This window comes from Neofelis nebulosa, chromosome 9 (assembly GCF_028018385.1).
Source record: "Neofelis nebulosa isolate mNeoNeb1 chromosome 9, mNeoNeb1.pri, whole genome shotgun sequence".
NCBI classification, from domain to species: domain Eukaryota; kingdom Metazoa; phylum Chordata; class Mammalia; order Carnivora; family Felidae; genus Neofelis; species Neofelis nebulosa.
Genome location: NC_080790.1, coordinates 6394471 through 6412058, shown reverse-complemented (window position 1 = coordinate 6412058; position 17588 = coordinate 6394471). Strand labels below are relative to the sequence as shown.

The 17588-nt window shown below is 43.8% G+C and overlaps 1 protein-coding gene across 17 annotated transcripts in view; it reads left to right on the top strand.

Annotated features, from left to right (window-relative positions):
* Positions 1–28: 28 nt before the first annotated feature.
* KIDINS220 (kinase D interacting substrate 220) overlaps positions 29–17588 on the top strand; it is a 103671-nt gene continuing 86111 nt past the window's right edge. For 6 of the 17 annotated variants that reach the window (XR_009248166.1, XR_009248167.1, XM_058682482.1 and 3 more), the window contains exons 1-4: positions 31–171; positions 6963–7106; positions 14003–14101; positions 14824–14922. Coding sequence is in view for 15 of the 17 variants with exons in the window: in XM_058682482.1 (XP_058538465.1) it covers positions 6999–7106; positions 14003–14101; positions 14824–14922 (306 nt within the window). In the remaining 2 variants the exon portion in view is untranslated. Of the gene's footprint in view, positions 215–6962; positions 7107–14002; positions 14102–14823; positions 14923–17588 lie in introns of all 17 variants that reach the window. The other 11 variants (XM_058682479.1, XM_058682470.1, XM_058682472.1 and 8 more) reach the window with 4 other exon arrangements.

The following is a 17588-nucleotide window of genomic DNA, read 5'->3' as shown; positions in this document are numbered from 1 at the left end:
CACGTGATCTGTCAGTTCGCGGAGATGGAGGAAAATGGCCGCCGGGTTTGTTGAGGGCGAAGCGCTGAAAGCCGCCGTCTCTCCCTTTCCCGTCCTCTGACAGCGCCCGCGGCAAAGCGGGTCCTTTCCGTTCGAGCTGTAGGCGCGGTCCTCGGGCCGCGTTATGAGACGGTCAGTGCGGTGATCGGCTTCGCGGGATGACTGGGGCGAGCAGGTGGGGGCGAGGCCCAGCGGGGAGGGGGCGAGGCCGGGTGTCTCGCCGGGCGACGCCGTGTGCGGAGGGCCCGCGGCCTGGTGAGGAGGGGGCGAGGCCGGGTGTGGAGGGGCCCGCGGCCGGTTGAGGAGGGAGGTGGGTGGGGAGGGGGCGAGGCAGAGCGCGGAGGGCCCGCGGCCGGGCGTGGGGGGGGGGGGAGGGGAGGGGGGAGGCCCTGTGAGGAAGGGCCGCGGCCGGGCGGGGAGAGGGCCGGGCCGGGGGTGGGGGGTCGCGGCTGGGAGCCGGGGTGGGGGCGGGGGCGGGGGGGGGGGGCTCGGGGTCCGGCTAGCTGGAGCGCCGGGAAGGTCTGGGACTTGGTGTCTGCGGTGGTCAGTCCGCCGGCCGGCGGAGAGGCGCTTGGCTGGGGGCGGGGAACCTGGGTGAAACCATTGTTTTTCTTTTGTCCAGCTGGCACGGCCTCCACTTGGGGACCCGCCGTCGCTGGTACCGTTACGGCAGGCGTTCCAGATTTGTCTCCCCGGGCTTCCAAGGGCGGGGTGGTTGGTTTTCTTCCCTTGCTTTCTTACCGGGCTTCATTGCTCCATTGTCCTGTGTGGGCCTTTACCTGCCTGGCAAAATACCAGCAAGCCATTGATTGCGACGCGTCTAGGATTTATTTATAGGGAAGCGATTTCCTTGTCAGCCAGCAATATTGGGTTATTGTTCTTTCAAGTCGTTGTTGACACAGGGGTTTAAACCGATGAGCAGTGTTTTCTTATTAATAACCGTTTAAGGAACCGTCTCTGCCCGCCGCTAGGGGCGCTGGCTAAAAATGTGGTTTCCCTAGCCCTGCCGCTGGCCTGGGGTGTGGCTCCGGAATCACCCCTTCCGATTATGGGGGGCGGGGGTGATTCTGACGTCTTGGCATTGCCCATACTTGGGCAACACGGAGGACCAAACGTCTAAAAAATTAAAGCACCTTAGGGGAGTTGATGGAGAGTCAAGGTTGATAAATTCTGCGGGCAAGATTGCGTTCTTTGTTCTCGAGCTTTAGTAGCACCGACACGCTCATGAAAATCATTCTGGGGTGCTTGTTAAAATGTCGGTTCTGGGCCCACCCCAGATCTACCCAATGGGATTCTCTGGGGGAGAAGCCAAGGAATACGTGTATCTGGCCCGCTTACCAAGTCACTCCGGTGGACGCAAGGATGAGAATCCTTGTTCTGCATTCTTCGTGTGAATGATTTCCAGATCTGTTTTTCCCAGTGCCGGGTGGACTATCCAACCCAGCTGTTCTTGGAGCACCTCAAATTCAGCCTGCCAAGGCACCCCAGGGCGGGACTGGTGAGGAGGGAGGGGGCATTACCCTGCAGAGAGAACTCCTGACTCCACCCCCCCCCCCCCCAACTTCGGAGTTCCCTCTTCCCTCTTTTTGTTAATGGCTGCACCCTCCTCCAGCCACCTATGCTTGGCAGCTAATCATCTTTGAGTTTTCAAAGATTTCGAAAAAAAAATCTCCAGTCACATGGTTTCTTTGATCTTACATCCCGAATCTCTCTTCTCGATATTTTGGTAGGTGAAAAGGTCAAATATGGAGGATCTTACGTTGTTCAAGCTCATATCTGTCCTTTCTTCGTCATCCCCACCGCCCGTCCCCCCTCCCGTGGGTTGTTTTGGTGGTTCCCTGGCTGGGGAGTTCTCATTTTTTGTGGTTTTCTAGTCGGGGCCACGTACACCGCTGGGAGATTACCTTCCCCAGGACCATGCCAGCGTGCCATCTCCCTGTTCCTGCCTTTGCTCAAAAACTGTCAGTTTCTCAGCTTTATCTGCCACTATTTAGGGCTGTTTTGAAGGCAAGGGCTGGAGACTTACTCTTTTACCTCAGGGAAGAGGAGATTTATGGGACTTAATGGGAATCAGCAAGAAGTCAGCATCCAAGGCAGCTTCACCTTCTGCCCCTCTCCCCGGGGGCCACGTTTGTTTTCTTCCTTATGGGGAGTCGTTTTCTCTGTTCTTACCTGTTCAGTTCTCTCTCTGCTGACTGGCTGTCTCAAAACTGTATCGTTTTGAAAATGGCCCATAATAACTGAGTCTTTGTCTCTAATTCCCAGTTCTCAGGGGAGGAATCTCGTTGGCCAGGCTTATGTTTTTGAGCATTCGCAGGTCCCAGATCACGTGCCCATCCTTGGTTATGTTGATGGTAGAAAACGGGGCTGTTGAGGGAAGCAGGGCCTGTGGGCAGCAAAGACCTAGGGAGGAGACACGTTTGGTATACCTGTGCATTTATCCAGTTTGACAGCTATCTGGGATGTTTCTACCTGCACTGCTCCTGTGGTAGGTTCCGGGGAGATGAGAACGAAGGACAGACAGCCCTCATCTTTGAAGAAGTTAGGATCTAACCAGCCACCCTCACTTTCCAGTCTTAGCTCTCACTTTTACTTAAAACTCCCCCCCCCCCCCACCATGCTATTCATTGTTTCTTGGGTATACACTACACAGTCACTTGGCTGTTCGTGTTTATCTTCACATGACAGTACCAGGGTCAGGCTGTGCGTGCCAGGCCAGTTCCTGACAGCCAGGGGCTGCTTTTCTCTTTCTCGGCCCCGATTTTATGGGCATTGTGTTAGATATCAGGTGGTTCTTGCAAGAACTTGGAGTTTAGAGCTGTGGACAAGGATGAGCAAAATGGTGTACAAGCAGTCTAAGCTTAGGTGTGTGCACAGAGTGTGGAGTCGGAGAGTCAGGGCACTGGCCCAACCCAGAGGAAGCAGCCAGCCAGTGGAGGCTTCCAGAAAAAGATAATGTTAGAGCCACGTCCAGAAGACGAGTAGAAACTGTCTGGGCATATCTGTGGAGGATGGGCTTTCTAAACTCAGGGGGATATGGGTGCGGAGGCCCAGCAAAAAGAAAGTGTGGGGCGGTCAGATTAGTAGATTAGTCTGCCTGGACCTGGGAGTGGGGAAGCAGGTTTGGGTAGAGGGTGGGAGGGATGGGTCTGGAAGGGAAGACAGAGGTGCGGCTGGAATGGTCAGATGTGGCCAGACTGTGAAGGATCTACCTGTCTTCACCATCATAATCCAGGAATGCGTGTATGAGTTCTCACTGCTCTGCACAGAGCAGAGTTTTCCATAGGAATCGTAGAATTGAATAGTGAATATTTACAATGGCGTTTAAAGGCTTCAGGGGCTTCCATTCCTTGAATGACTCGTGAGTAATAAAACCACCATCTTTTGTTCTCCCGGCATGAATTTATGGGGAACTAACAGAAGGATTTTAAAAAGGAAGTTATTTAGATCCCTCTTGCTTCGCTGTGGCAGTTTGATTGAGGTAGGGGAAGACTGGAGACAGGAGACTTCCTAAGTTAGGGGACTATCACATTGATCCAGGTGAGAGATGGTGCAGTAGGAATTTTTGGGACAAGTGCCTAGATTATAACAGTTTTCTCTTTTCTGAAAACAGTGCCAATACTATGTGACCTTGTAACCCCCTCCCAACCCTGTGACCATAGTTAATTGGTTCTGGTTGGCACTTGATCCAAGCTGGGACTTTTGAATCTGGGAACAAACCATAATCTGCTTTCTCCCATTTGAGAACCCGATTTGGGCCTAGATAACTCTTGGCAGCCATTTTTCCACTTGTGTAGAAAAAGTTGGTCTATAATAGAGAATGAGAATTCTCCTGGCATTTGAGGTCCAGGGACACCCACCTTTCCCACAGTGTGCTTATGGGAAATAAATCAGTATCCTTAAAATAAATCCCCTGTTTGGCTGAAGCTGGGTTAAATTTGTCTCTTGTACCCTCAGGAGTCTTGATTAGCGTATATGGTCAAGGCCCTGAACTAGGGCACTGAGAGTGGGGTTGGCCCATCTCAGATGTTGGGAAGTACATTAGACTGAAAATGGTAACTGTTGCACGCTGAAGAGAGCAGTCAGTGCTTTGAAAGGGTGGATGTGAGGATAGTGTTCAAAATGGAGGGAGTAAGTTGAGCAGAAGGGAGGGGTGTGTGGAGCAGGACGCAGGTGGGGGCAACTCTGAGTGCTTCAGCTTGGCTGGGCTATGGGGTTGAGTGGGGTTTTAGCCTTGATCCTAGAAGATGTGAGAACAAATGGAGGCGCTGGATATTGGTGATGACTTCAAAAAATTTCTCTCACTGGTTTGCAGTGATAAAAGTATCATATTCTAGGGGATGTAATGTACGGCCTGGGGAGTACAGTCAGTAGAGTCGATAGTATTGTAATAACTTTGTGTAGTGACAGATGGAGATAACAATGTACACTTGAAACTAATAGGATATTGTATGTCAATTATACTTCCTGGAGAGGGGATAAGTATTAGGAAATAAAGTTTCTAAAGAAAATAAAATTTACATTAATGCCATCACCATTTGATCTGTTTCATTTCAGTACTTTAAAATGTATATATTTAAAATAGTTGAGATATTGTATAGTTTTTTTGGTTTTTTGTTGTAGTTTTTCTTCTGCCACTAAATATATCACGAACATTTTTTTTCGTTAGTATATTTTTTTGGAAACATGTCGACAACTCTATCTGATTCCACTGTGTGACCATATCATAATTTATGTAATCTCCCATATCTGAGTTTTTGTTCTTATGAATAAAATTGTGTTGCATTTAAAATCTTTGTCCATGTTTTTTGTGTTTTTAGAATTGATTCTGAGGAGTGAAATTACTTAAGTTTGAGGATTTTTAAAAAAATAAGGTATTATTGAGGTACAATTTACACCAATATTATTTACCTTTTTAGTGTCCAGTTTTGAATTTTGACACAATGCATATATAATCATGTGACTACCACCATAATCAGAATATAGAATAGTCCAAGAACTCCCCAAATGCTCTTGTACCCCAATGTAGTCACCTCATTCTCCCCCCTTAGACTCTGACAACTTCTGTTCTATTTTCTGTCCATATAGTTTTCCTTTTTCAGAATGTCATATAAATGGAATCATATAGTGGAATAGTTTGTCTTCTGGTCCCCAAAGATAGACTTCCATCCCACATGCAAAACACATCAACCTATCCCAAGGGCCCCCAAAGTCTCAGTTCGGCTTTAACTCAGAGTCCCAAAACTCATTTGAATTTCAGCTCTCAGGTTCTAAATCTCATCAGAGAAATCAGGTATGAGTAAAGCTCGGGGTAGAGCCATCCTGGGGCATGATTGCTGTCCGTCTGTGAACGTGTGAAACTCGAGAAGTCAGGAGGTATAAAGTACGATGAGGGGACAAGCGTGGAATACCAGTAATTGACATTGTTCAAGGGGGGGGGGGAAATGGAAGGAAAAAAGACATCACTAGTCCCAGGTAATGGTATTCTCTTAGAGAAAAAGTTTTTAATTTCGGTGAACTGATTTATCGATTTTCTTTTTTTGAGAACCATGCTTTTAGTGTTATAGCAAAGAAATCTTTGTTTAATCCAGAATAGTCTATATTATCTTCTAGAAGTTTTGTGTTTTTTAGATATTTAGGTCAATTTTAGTATATGCATTTTGTGTAAGGTACGGGTTGAGATTTGTTTATTTGTATTTGGATGTCCAACTGGATACAACATCATGCCTACTTTTTTTGCATTTACATTCTAGTAATGGTAGATGGACAATAAACACACAATATGTCGTATTTCCAATGGTGGTAAGGGCCACTGAGAAATAAAGGAGGGCAAGGAGGTGGGAATGTGGGGACCCCTGTGGAGTATGTGTGAGGTTGTTACTATTTCACATCACATGGTCAGATTAGACTTTCCTAACAAGGTGATTGAAGGAAGTGAGGGAGGGAGCCATGTGCATTTCGGTGGAAGAGATTTAGGCAGACAGAATCCCTGGGGTGGCACAGCACTTGACCTCTTCAGGCAATGAAATGGATAAGGGAGAGTGGTGGGAGATGAGGTCGCTTAGAGTCATGGAGACCAAGGTAACACCCGTGATTTGAGTTCCTGGCGAAGCCATTGGAAGGCTTTGAGCAAAGAAGGATGTAACCTGACTCAGCGCTCTGCCAGGTGTGGTTCTTCAGTCAGCAGCAGCGGCTGCCGGGACCTTGTTAAGGATGCAGACTCAGGGGCTGCACCCACACCTACCAAGTCAGACTCTGGGGGCGAGGCCCAGGCATCTGTGTTTTACAGGCTGTCTAGGTGATGCCGATGCATGCTATGCGTTAAGAAGCTCTGGTCAGACTTACGTTTTCAGAAGATCGCCGTGGTTGCCTCGCGGAGGATCGATCGTGAGGAAGGCGAACGGAAGGAAGGGGAACAGTTAGGATCTAGATGAGAAGTCACAGTGGCTTGGACCAGGGTGGTTGTGATGGAGGTGGTGAGTAGTGGTTGGATGTGAGGTATGTTTTATAGGTAGAGCCAAAAGGATTTGCTGACAGATTGAATGTGGAGTGGAGAGGGTGAGACGAGGCAGAGAGAATTCCATGGAGGAACAGAGCTGGAGCTGCCATTTCCTGAGGTGGAGGAGAAGTGGGGCACTTCCTTTTGTGTAGGGGAGGTGACGAGGACGGCTGGGGGGATGCGTGTGGGGTTTGGGACTTGGATGAGTTAAGGCCGAGTCGTGTGTGAGTCTTGGCAAGGGAGGGGTGGGCGTTTTGACAGCTGGGCGGTGGGGCCTTCACTCCTGCGGGTGGAGGTCTACTGGTACAAATGTAAGGTGAAGAACGATAATATAGTCAGGAGTAAATTTGGTTTTTTTCCCCCCTCAATCACATCTGTGCTTTCCTAATCAGTATGTGTGTTTTATCTAATCTGCTTCTGACAGGTTTTGCAGTAAAGAGAACCACAGCTTTTCGTGAAAATGTCAGTTCTGATATCACAGAGTGTAATAAATTATGTAGAAGAGGAAAACATTCCTGCCCTGAAAGCTCTTCTAGAAAAATGCAAAGATGTAGATGAGAGAAACGAGGTAAGACCAAGTTTCTGAAATTAAAATCCTTGAACAAACATTGGTTGGCTACCGACTGCTGTGTACAAGGCGTTGGGCCAAGGAAAAATGTAAGAAATAGGAAGTTCTTCACCTTGGTAAGATTGTTAACAGTACTTGAAGCTCCAACTCCCTATTTCTTTCTCTCCCCAGCCCCTGGCAGCTGCTCCTCTACTTTCTGTTTCTAGGAACTTGACTGCTCGTTGTACCTCATATGAGTGGAATCATACAGAACTTGGCTTTTTGTGACTGGCTTATTTCACTTAGCATAATATGCTTAAGGTGCAATCATGTTGTAGCGTGTGACAACATTTCTTTCCTTTTTAAAGCTGAGTAACATTCAGTTGTACGTATATACCACATTTTGTTTATGCATTTATGTACTGATGGACTTTTGGGATTTTTCTTCCTCCTGGCTGTTGCCTAAATAGCGCTGCTATGAACATGAATATGCAAATATTATAAATGTTTTTAAAGCTGTTGAATCAACTGTTACTAGTGTATGACTATGATTATTTCTGACATAGGGTACCTACATTTCATTAAATGTTAGCTCTCATAAAGAAATCTTAACAAAAAAATTTTGTTATTGCAATAACCTTGTGATAGTTAGTGTTTTTATTGAATCAGCTCATGCTGAGGGGCACCTGGGTAGCTCAGTTGATTAAGTGTCCGACTTTGGCTCAGGTCATGATCTTGAAGTTTGTGAGTTCGAGCCCCATGTTGGGTTCTGTGCTGACATCTCAGAGCCTGGAGCCTGTTTCAGATTTTGTGTCCCCCTCTCTGTCCCTCCCCTGCTTGTGCTCTGTCTCTGTCTCTCTCTCAAAAATAAATAAACATTGCAAAATAATAATAAATAAAAGAATAATGCTGATACTTATCTTGATTTACAGGTAAAGGACTTACTCCCCCAGTTTCCTATCCAAGATATTACCTGTTAGAACCCAAATTTGAACTCTGTTCTATTTGATTTCAGATCATAATCTGTTTATACTCTGTTGCCATTCTTTGAGTTTTCAGAATAAGTTCATCCAATGATGTACTGATATATTCAGTGTTTCTATATTGAACACAGTATGTTTTGGGTAGGTAACTCCTCTGTGATTGTGCATTGTCAATAATTGTTCTAAACAGATAAGAGAAAATTTATAATTGGAGATTGTTCACTGTTATGAAAGAATTACTTAGGGGCACCTGGGTGGCTCAGTCGGTTAAGCGTCCAACTCTTGATTTTGGTTCAGGTCATGATCTCGCAGTTCGTGGGTTTGAGCCCCATGTTGGGCTTCACACTGAGCGTGCAGAGCCCTCTTGGGATCTCTCTCTCTGCCTCTCCCTCTGCCCCTCCCTCATTCTTGTCTCTCTCTCAAGATAAATAAACTTAAAATATATTTAAAAAATAAAAAGAATTACTTACAAAAGTGGTCATTTTAATTAGTATATATTCACACACTTGGAATAATAAAATGATTATAGTTTAAAACTATTAAGTATCACTTCATAGACATTTTCTATGGGAATACTGAAAAAATAGCCTCACATGCGAGGACAAATACAGCACATCAATGAGCACAAAATTTTATTAATCTAATTCGTGTAAAGAATTAAGCATATTTGGTATAGAGCTTAAGTTGACATCATGCATGAGGTAGCATTTAACTGATATTAATAGTATTTATATCTAGTGTAGTATTGTATCCATTCAAATTTGAGTTTTAAAATAATGATTTGAAACAACCTGGATTATTAAACTATGGCTCAGTGTGAGTGATGGAGACAAAGTAGCTTTCTCAAGTCCTTTTATTGCATTTTGCTTCTACAAGTGTTTATAAAATTTAAAGTTTATAGAATTCTATAAAGTTGTGTGGATTTCCTCTCTTCTTTGTTGCCCCTAAAAGTATGTAATTACCTTATGTTAATGTGTTTTGGTTATCAGTTTTGAAAAGGTCTCAAATCAATAAAATACAGTTAAGCGACTGGCTCTTGATCTCAGTTCAGGTCTTGATCTCAAGGTCATGAGTTCTAGCCCCATGTTGGGCTCCATACTGGGTTGTAGAACCTACTTTAAAAAACAAAAAGCAAGAAGAACTTAGCCTGTGGGATGCCTGGGCAGCTCAGTCGGTTAAGCATCTGCCTCCTGATTTTGGCTCAGGTCATGATCTTGTGGTTCGTGAGTTCAAGCCCAGTGTTGGGCTCTGTGCTGATGGCGTGGAGCCTGCTTGGGATTCTGTCTGTCTGTCTCTCTCCTCTCCCTCCCCGCCCTCCCCCAATAAATAAACCTTAAAATAAAATAAAGTAACGTGGGGGAAATTTCTGTATTTAGCATACAATTGGCTGCCATCAGTAAATGCTAATTTCCTGCCACCTTTTCTCTCTGCTTTATTTGTAAACTAGATAAATCTCAGACTGTGAACATTCTCAATGATGGCAGGTCTTCGCCCTTTGTAAAGTAGTGATGGGCTTTTATTTTTAGAAAAGAACAGAAAGTTTCTCTGAGGTCTTCTTGGTATAAGATTTTAGTGCTGAGGTGGGACAGTATTCTCCAAGAAAATGAAGTGGGACTGTCAATTCAAGGAGTGGATTTTGTTATGTGCTTAGAAATAGGCTCTGAGGCAAATTTCAAAGGAGAATTTAAAAATGTTTTAGTTTCACTACAATTATTGGAAGAAGTATATATTCTCCCAAGATTTGCTTTAAAGGGCACTGGTTATTGAGGTCTAGTACACCTAAATAAATTCAAGTAGGACTACCTAGGATTTGGGAAGAACAAAAAGGGATCCTGAGTAGGAAGTGTTTTTGCACTGTAGTCTTCTGGGGAGCTGAGATAAAGTATGGTGACCTGTCGGGGGAACGTCCCTTGGTGCAGCGTTCTGTTCTAATGTGTTCCGGCTTGAGGTCATCGTAAGTGGAGTAAGGGTTATGTAAACAGGTGATCCTGTGTAGTTTGGAAAGCAGTGGGCTTGGGGTTTACTGGGATGCGTGGGATTAGGTATGGAAAGGGCCTTTAGTGATTCATTTTAAAATGGAAGGATAAAGTCACGGCTGTTTTAAGTTACTCTCTCTCCACAACTGTAGTTAGAAGATTGGTTAAGCAAGAACTAATAGAATAAACAAATGTTTTGTTATCAGGCCCAGCTTATAAGGTCACTTTTCTTCTATCTTTTAGAATGTAATAACTTCATGGCAACCTTTTTGGTAAATTATTTATCTTTTTGAGTGGTGTAGTTGTCAAAGGTGTATCAGTTAAGGATCGCTTTGGACTGCGTGTGACAGCTCCTACAACCATGTCTCCATCAACTTAAGGTCTTATTTTTCTCACGCGCTGATAAGCCGGAGGAACCGTTCCAAGGTTGATGTGACGGCTTCAGGAGATCTTCCCAGGCTCCTTCTGCCCTTCTGTCCACTCCTCGCTGTGTGCTGGTCACTGCGCGTTGGCCGTCACAACGCTGGCATTGTGTCTCGTGAGGCAAGAAGCCCAGAGACAGGCCGGCCGAGCTCGTCCGGTTCCCGGGCGGCCTGGGCCACTTAGCCGGGGCAGTGTCCTGGGATCATTCCGGCTGCAAGCCAGGCTGAACTACGTGGGGATTTTGTTTTTGGTTTTGTTTTTAAGCTGAGCACATTGCCGCCCCTAACACAATACCGTCACTCTATATTGGGAGACAACTAATAGTTTCTGCAAGAGAGAAACGAACGACTATTCAAGTCTTTCGTCTGGCGTGTTTCTAGTTAGTCACATTTATATCATCTTTTGTGTTTGTGTTATAGGTATTTTTTTTTATTTTTTTATTTTTTTTTATTTATTTTTTTTTTTGTGTTATAGGTATTTTTACACATCTATGTTATTTTTTCCCCTCATATGCTAGAAGCACCTGTCTCTGTGAACAGTCTGACGTGACTGTGACCCCCAAAAGTAAACAAAAAACGTCTGAGTCTCTGGAGTTACTAATCTGAGAATTCTGATGTAAAATTCACATATCCTTAGGGCTATAGATTCAGGGTTAATTGGCTTTAATTTATATATTATACCAATGACTTTGTTGTCTCACTTTTTATCCTGGTTGACTAGAAGGGAGAAGGGTGCTGCAGAAAGTTGGTCAAAGAGGTTAGAGCTGACAGAGGCAAGCTGGGTGTGATAATTGGTGTCTGTAGTTATGACTCAGAATTGTAAACATGATGTGTAAAGGTAATCTGTTTAATAAGTAGTAAGTAATGTGTGCATTGCTTTATAAATTAATGGCTACCATGCAATATATAATCAAATTTAATGTTTAAAGGATAAACTTTTTCACCTGGAAAACCTATTTGTGGATAATACCTCATTCCCTAATGACTTTGGTTGAATGACATGTAATTTAGTATCCGTTGTTCTGTGAGAATGTCTGTGTTTAATGCACTTTAGGTGTGTGCTTTGTTTAAACCAATATTTGTGTTTAATTCCTATGTTATTATAATAGTATCTGTTGTATTTTTGCCAATTATTATAATTATTCGCTTGTTTTTTAAAAAAAATGTTTGAGAGAGAGAGAGAGAGAGGGAGAGAACAAGCAGGGGAGGGGCAGAGACAGAGAGGGAGACAATCCTAAGCAGGCTCCACACCGCCAGCACAGAGCCCAATGCGGGCTGGAACTCATGGAACCGTGAGATTGTGACTTGAGCCAAAACCAGGAGTCAAATGCCTAGCTGACTGAGCCACTCAGGTGTCTGCCAATCACCCAGGCGCCCCCCAGTCACCCAGGCGCCCCCCTCAGTCACCCAGGCACCCCCCCCAATCACCCAGGCGCCCCCCCCAGTCACACAGGCGCCCCCCAATCACCCAGGCACTCCCCAATCACCCAGGCGCCCCCCCCAATCACCCAGGCGCGTCCCCCCAATCATCCGCCTGACCCATCCCCTATCCCCTCCACTCCTGTTAACTATCAGATTGTTGTCTATAGTTAAGAGTCTGTTTCCTGGTTTGCCTCTCTTTTTTTGGGGGGAGGGGGGATATAGTATTAAATAAAAGAACAGACATGCTTCTTACTCTCGTGGAGTTTAGAGCCTTTAAGAGAAAGGATAATAATCAGGTGTTAATCCCACAAATGTAAGTAATTACAAACAAGGATTAGTATAGTAAAGGAAAACTAGAGGAGTTGGTAAGGCTTCCCTGAGGGGTTGATGTTTGACCCAAGAGCTGATGTGACCTTATAAGCTGGGCCTTATAACAAAACATTTGTTTATTCTATTAGTTCTTGCTTAACCAATCTTATAACTACAGTTGTGGAGAGAGTAACTTAGAAACAGCCGCGACTTTATTCTTGGTAGTTAATTGGGTGGGACAGAGGGAAAAGTTTGTGTGAGGGTCCAGAGGTGGGAAAGAGCTTACGGGTTTGTTGGTGAGGAGGGAATGGCCCAGAATAGGTTTTGAGGTAGTCCTGCCACAGCCACTGTCAGTATTTTGGTTCTGATCCAAAAGAGCAACAGGAAACCACTGAGGATTTTAAGCAGAGAAATGATGTCATATTAGCATTTTAAAAATCACGGCTATTCCCCCACCCCCCACTGATATACACATAGTAAATAGATGCTTCGATAAATATTTATCTAATCGAACTTAATTTTCGGTGTAAATCTTTTCTCGTATACCTTAAGTATGTGGTAACACCTTTAGTGCCGTCACCGTTAGCCCAGAGCCGCTAACCTGTTTCACACCGTGGCCCTCACAGAAGGCGACAGTGTGTGCGTTGCCCTTGCTGTAGGTGAGCCTTGCTGCTGGAGGCGAACCCATCCCAGGATCTGGCTGCCCGGGCCCTGCCACGCTGTCTCAGGGCTCAGGAAGTACTGTCTCTTATTACCGTGTCTTATTCTAGGCACACAGGCTGGGCAACTGTGGTGTCATGAGCAAAAGCTTTAGTTTAATGAATTAAGATTAGAAGGGAGGTCTTAAAAAAACTGTTTATGTATATTATATATATAGCACCTAGATTGTTTTTATTTATTATTTTACTTTCCTCCCCTTTGCCCTTGACAAACATCTTAAATATATTAAAACCACATTCTGTATCATATTCTATCTGCTATAGTTAGAGAATTTGGTTACCATAAATATGCTAAGAGTTTTTTAAAAAATGTTTATTTTTGAGAGAGAGAGAGAGAGAGAGAGAGAGAGAGCGTGCGCGTGAGTGAGGGAGGGGCAGAGAAAGAGAGGGAGACACAGAATCTGAAATAGGGTCCAGGTGCTGAGCTGTCAGCACAGAGCCTGACACAGGGCTCGAACTCGGGAACGGTGAGATCATGACCCAGGCCAAAGTTGGATGCTTAACTAATTGAGCCACTCATGTGCCCCGAATGCTAAGATTTTTATATACATTGTGGTGATTACTTTTCAGAGCCTAGTATTATTCATGTTGACTTACTTGTTTTTTAAGTTTATTTATTTTGAGAGAGAAAGCACAAGTGAGGAGGGGCAGAGAGAGAGAGAGAGGAAGAGAGAAAGAGACAGAGAGACAGAGACAGAGAGAGAAAGAATCCCAAGCAGGCTCCACTGTCAGTGCAGAGCCCACTGTGGGGCTCGAACTCACGAACCATGGGATCATGATCTGAGCCAAGGTCAGACGCTTAACCGACTGAGCCACCCAGGTTCCCCTCATGTTTATTTATTTTGAATGAAATTTAGCATCCAAGTAGACTACTAATGCTGTAGTAAAAAAAACCGTTTTGTTTTCTCTTTGACTTTTATATTATTAGTCAACTGAAAACTTAAGATTTCAAAGGTGTTTGTAAACTTAAGAAATTCTGTAAACAATGTTTGACATCCATTGTGATAAGCAGGGTGTACTTAACTGTGGCATTTCAGTTACAGCACAGCATCTTGAAAAGCTCTCTGTGTCTTTTATATTCTCTAGTGTGGCCAGACTCCACTGATGATAGCTGCTGAACAAGGCAACCTGGAAATAGTGAAAGAATTAATTAAGAATGGAGCTAATTGCAATCTGGAAGATTTGGTATGTATTAAAATAATCTACTTCTTTGTTGTTCTTGTCTTCTCCATGACTCTGCTCTTTGTTTTTGAGAAGGGATTCAAAATTAGTAGGTTACAGTTGTGCTTTCAGATCTGTCTTAACTTTGCCTCCTCTACCAAGTCTGCTTTTTAAAGGGGTGACACGGGAGAGGAATTTTTATTTTCAGTGAAAGGTCTCAGCACTTCCTGTTTTTTATACCCAGCTGGCACTGGCTGAATAGGGAGCACATACACCTGGGCACTTGTAGCCTTTATTTAAAAAGAAAGGACAGTAGTTCTTTATCACATAGTTTCTAAATCCATCATATGGGATTGCGTTAGTTTAATAGCCTGTGAATGTGCTCTTAAATCTGATGACAAGCTCTTTAATTTCAATTTATAGCAATGGTTGCTAGCCACAAGGATTAGCTGTGAAGTTTTGATAGTCATCTTTCCTTTTTCCACGAAACCTCAGAGTGTGGTTAGAAGGCCAGTGACAAGACCAAGCAGCTGTGAGAGCGCTTGACACACTGCGGTCACGCAGGCAGACGGGTAACTTCTTGACAGAGCTTATGCTGCGGTGTTATTTTAGACTAGTTCACAGTGGGGTCAAATCATGTCGATTTGGTATGATCATTTGGTATGTAAAGTCGAACTTATTTTTCCTCACTTGGGATTTTTGTTTTTTGGTTTTGAAATGGTAACGTTTGTGACTGTGTGTTCCAGGATAACTGGACAGCACTGATCTCGGCATCAAAGGAAGGGCACGTGCACATTGTGGAGGAACTGCTGAAATGTGGGGTCAACTTGGAGCACCGCGACATGGTATGTATGAGGGCTATGGTACGTTTCATTAGCCGGAGTCTTATTAACAGTAGTAGATATGTCTGGGACCTTGGCTTCTCGTGCAGGAGGTGCTATTATAATACCGTTCTTAGGGTCTGGGGCTGGGCACTGCAATGACTCTCAGGAATGTGTTAAAGCCCAGGTGATACAATGAACCTCTTTTAGAGTATTCTTAGTTATTGTTATTCTTGGTTTATTTCAGAGTTTAAAATTCTGAAATATTATTGAAAACAACTCATTGACTTTCAACGTAACAATGTTTTGAAACAAATGTGAAAGAATTGTTTCCTTTAAAGAGGAACTTCAAGAGGGACAGTATAGTCTTATAAATATTTTCAGTTCAAAGTGATAATTTCCAGAATAATATTTATAAATTTATTTTAAAAATATAATTGTGTTCGGCCATGCCATCTGTACACATTACAAGTTCAACAAGATGTGATTCTTTATTGTCTGAGCTCTTACTGGATCGTGGCATCTGCTTAAAGCATAAAGATGAAGAAAGAGATCATTTCTAGCCTATTTATCCTGCAAAATGTTAAGTCTTTTCCAAAGTTAGCTTTAGTAGTGGAAGAGAGGAAGGAATTGATCTGCCGTGGTGTCTAAAACGTACATTACTTTGCTGATAATGTGAAATGCAGGTGGTCTGAGCTTTTAAGAAACCGCAGCATTCTGCTGTCTTACGCTTACTATGATAATTTACGTGGTGTGTTTATTTCCATAAGCTTAGCTGTATTCTCACGCTTAATGAAGTGGGTGGGATACTTATTTTTATATAAAGGTACAGAACCATTTTTATCCTGCTTATTTCTGAAAAGGAGTTGAAGTATATTGCTCTAAAAGTTTAGGGAGAGAATTCCATGATGTCAGTAACCCAGGCAGAGAATGGGTATGGCAGGTGGGAATAAAGTGTGGTCTTCTCATCTTACTGACATATAAAGTAGAAGGGAAACTCATGGAGTTTCCTAGTTCTCAATATCTTGTTAAAGGCACCAAACCTGTTTATCACATGGATTAATATTAGGTTCCCATTCTGTGCCTGGTCCCTTTATACGAGTTAGCTTCTCTATGGTGAGTTGACTTCTCAGAACAATCCCATGGGCTGGGAATTCCTTTTGTTCTCAATGGATGTAGTTCAGGAAATTGAAACTGGAAGAAGTGCCCTGTGCCCAAAGCAGTCAGGCCGAGGTTTGAACCCAGGTCTGCCTTACTCCAAAGGCTTTCTCCTCTATCGCTGCTCCCCTGTTTATTAGCAGGGAGTGAGGAACTATAGAGTACGTGTTATTGAATGTGTCAAACTTAGCAAGATTGCACAAAATTATCTTAAGCTTTTTTAGTTCTCCATATTTTTTATTTCCCCTAAGTAATCACCACAACTTGTTTTAACAGATCTAAAGGGTCTTTGCGTTTGGCTTTCAAATGCCAAAAGTTGGGAAAACTGAGGACCGTGTCTCCCTGAGTAGTTAGTATCGAGGGACCGAAACCTCACAGGATCGGGTGGGTTGGCAGTAGCTGAGCCATGAGGGAAGGCAGAGTCCTTGGGACTTGTGTAAGGAGAGGAGGGCGACCGCCAGGCTCTGCTGGGGTTCAGGAAGAACTCCCGGGGTGTAACATCTGGGAATCTAGTGAGGGTTTTTCCTTGAGAGGACCTTTGTGGGCACTGAACTACAGCTACTGCTGTAGGTATTCGGTTCTGATCTTTTCATTTGCAAATTTGGGTATCGTTCTCTCAGGATTAAATGTTAATCTCCTAGATGCTTGCATAGGGTGACATTATACAAATTAAAATGAGAGCCTGATATTCAAACAGTTCTGGGAAGGCATTTTAAAGATTGAAATATTGGTATATGTGAAACTTGACTAAAATATTCAGCTCTATAATTTGAGCTAAATTGTCAGCCTTTCCTTGTCTTTTATGACCTTGACACTTTGGAAGATCACTCCTCTGGCATCTTTAGAATCTCTCTCAATTTAGATTTGTCCGATGCTTCTCATGATTAGGTTGAGATTATACTTTGCTGGGGAAGGATACCATAGAGACGATATTCCCTTCTCTGCGCATCTAGGTACATGCTAGCAGAGTTTGTCACTGGTGAGGTTGACCTTGGTCTCTTGGTTAAGGTAGTGTCTGCCAGATTTCTTCATTGTAAGGTTACTATTTTCCCCTTTGTAATTGCTAAATATGTTGGAGAAGATACTGCTTTTGATTAAACTTTCACTCATTTGTTTTAACATCTGTCAGTATATCTTGCATGCAGCAGTTATTAATGTGGTGTTATAATGGTGATTTTCCTACTCCCCTCATTCTCTGTACATTGATCAGTTGGAATTCTTCCCTAAGGAAGAGTTGTTTCTCTCCCCTGCACACCCCGTCCCCCCCACCCCCCACGTATCTGTATGTAGTTACATATCTGTGGATACATATGGTCTGATGAATATTTATTTATTTATTTATTTATTTATTTTTAAGTGTTTATTTATTTTGAAAGAGAGAGAGCGCAAGCTGGGGAGGAGACGAGAGAGAGAATCCCAAGGGGGCTCGAACCCGCAGACTGAGATCGTGAGCTGAGCTGAAATCAAGAGCTGGACGCGCCTAACCGACTGAGTAACCCAGGCGCCCCTGATGAATATTTATTTTGTTCTTC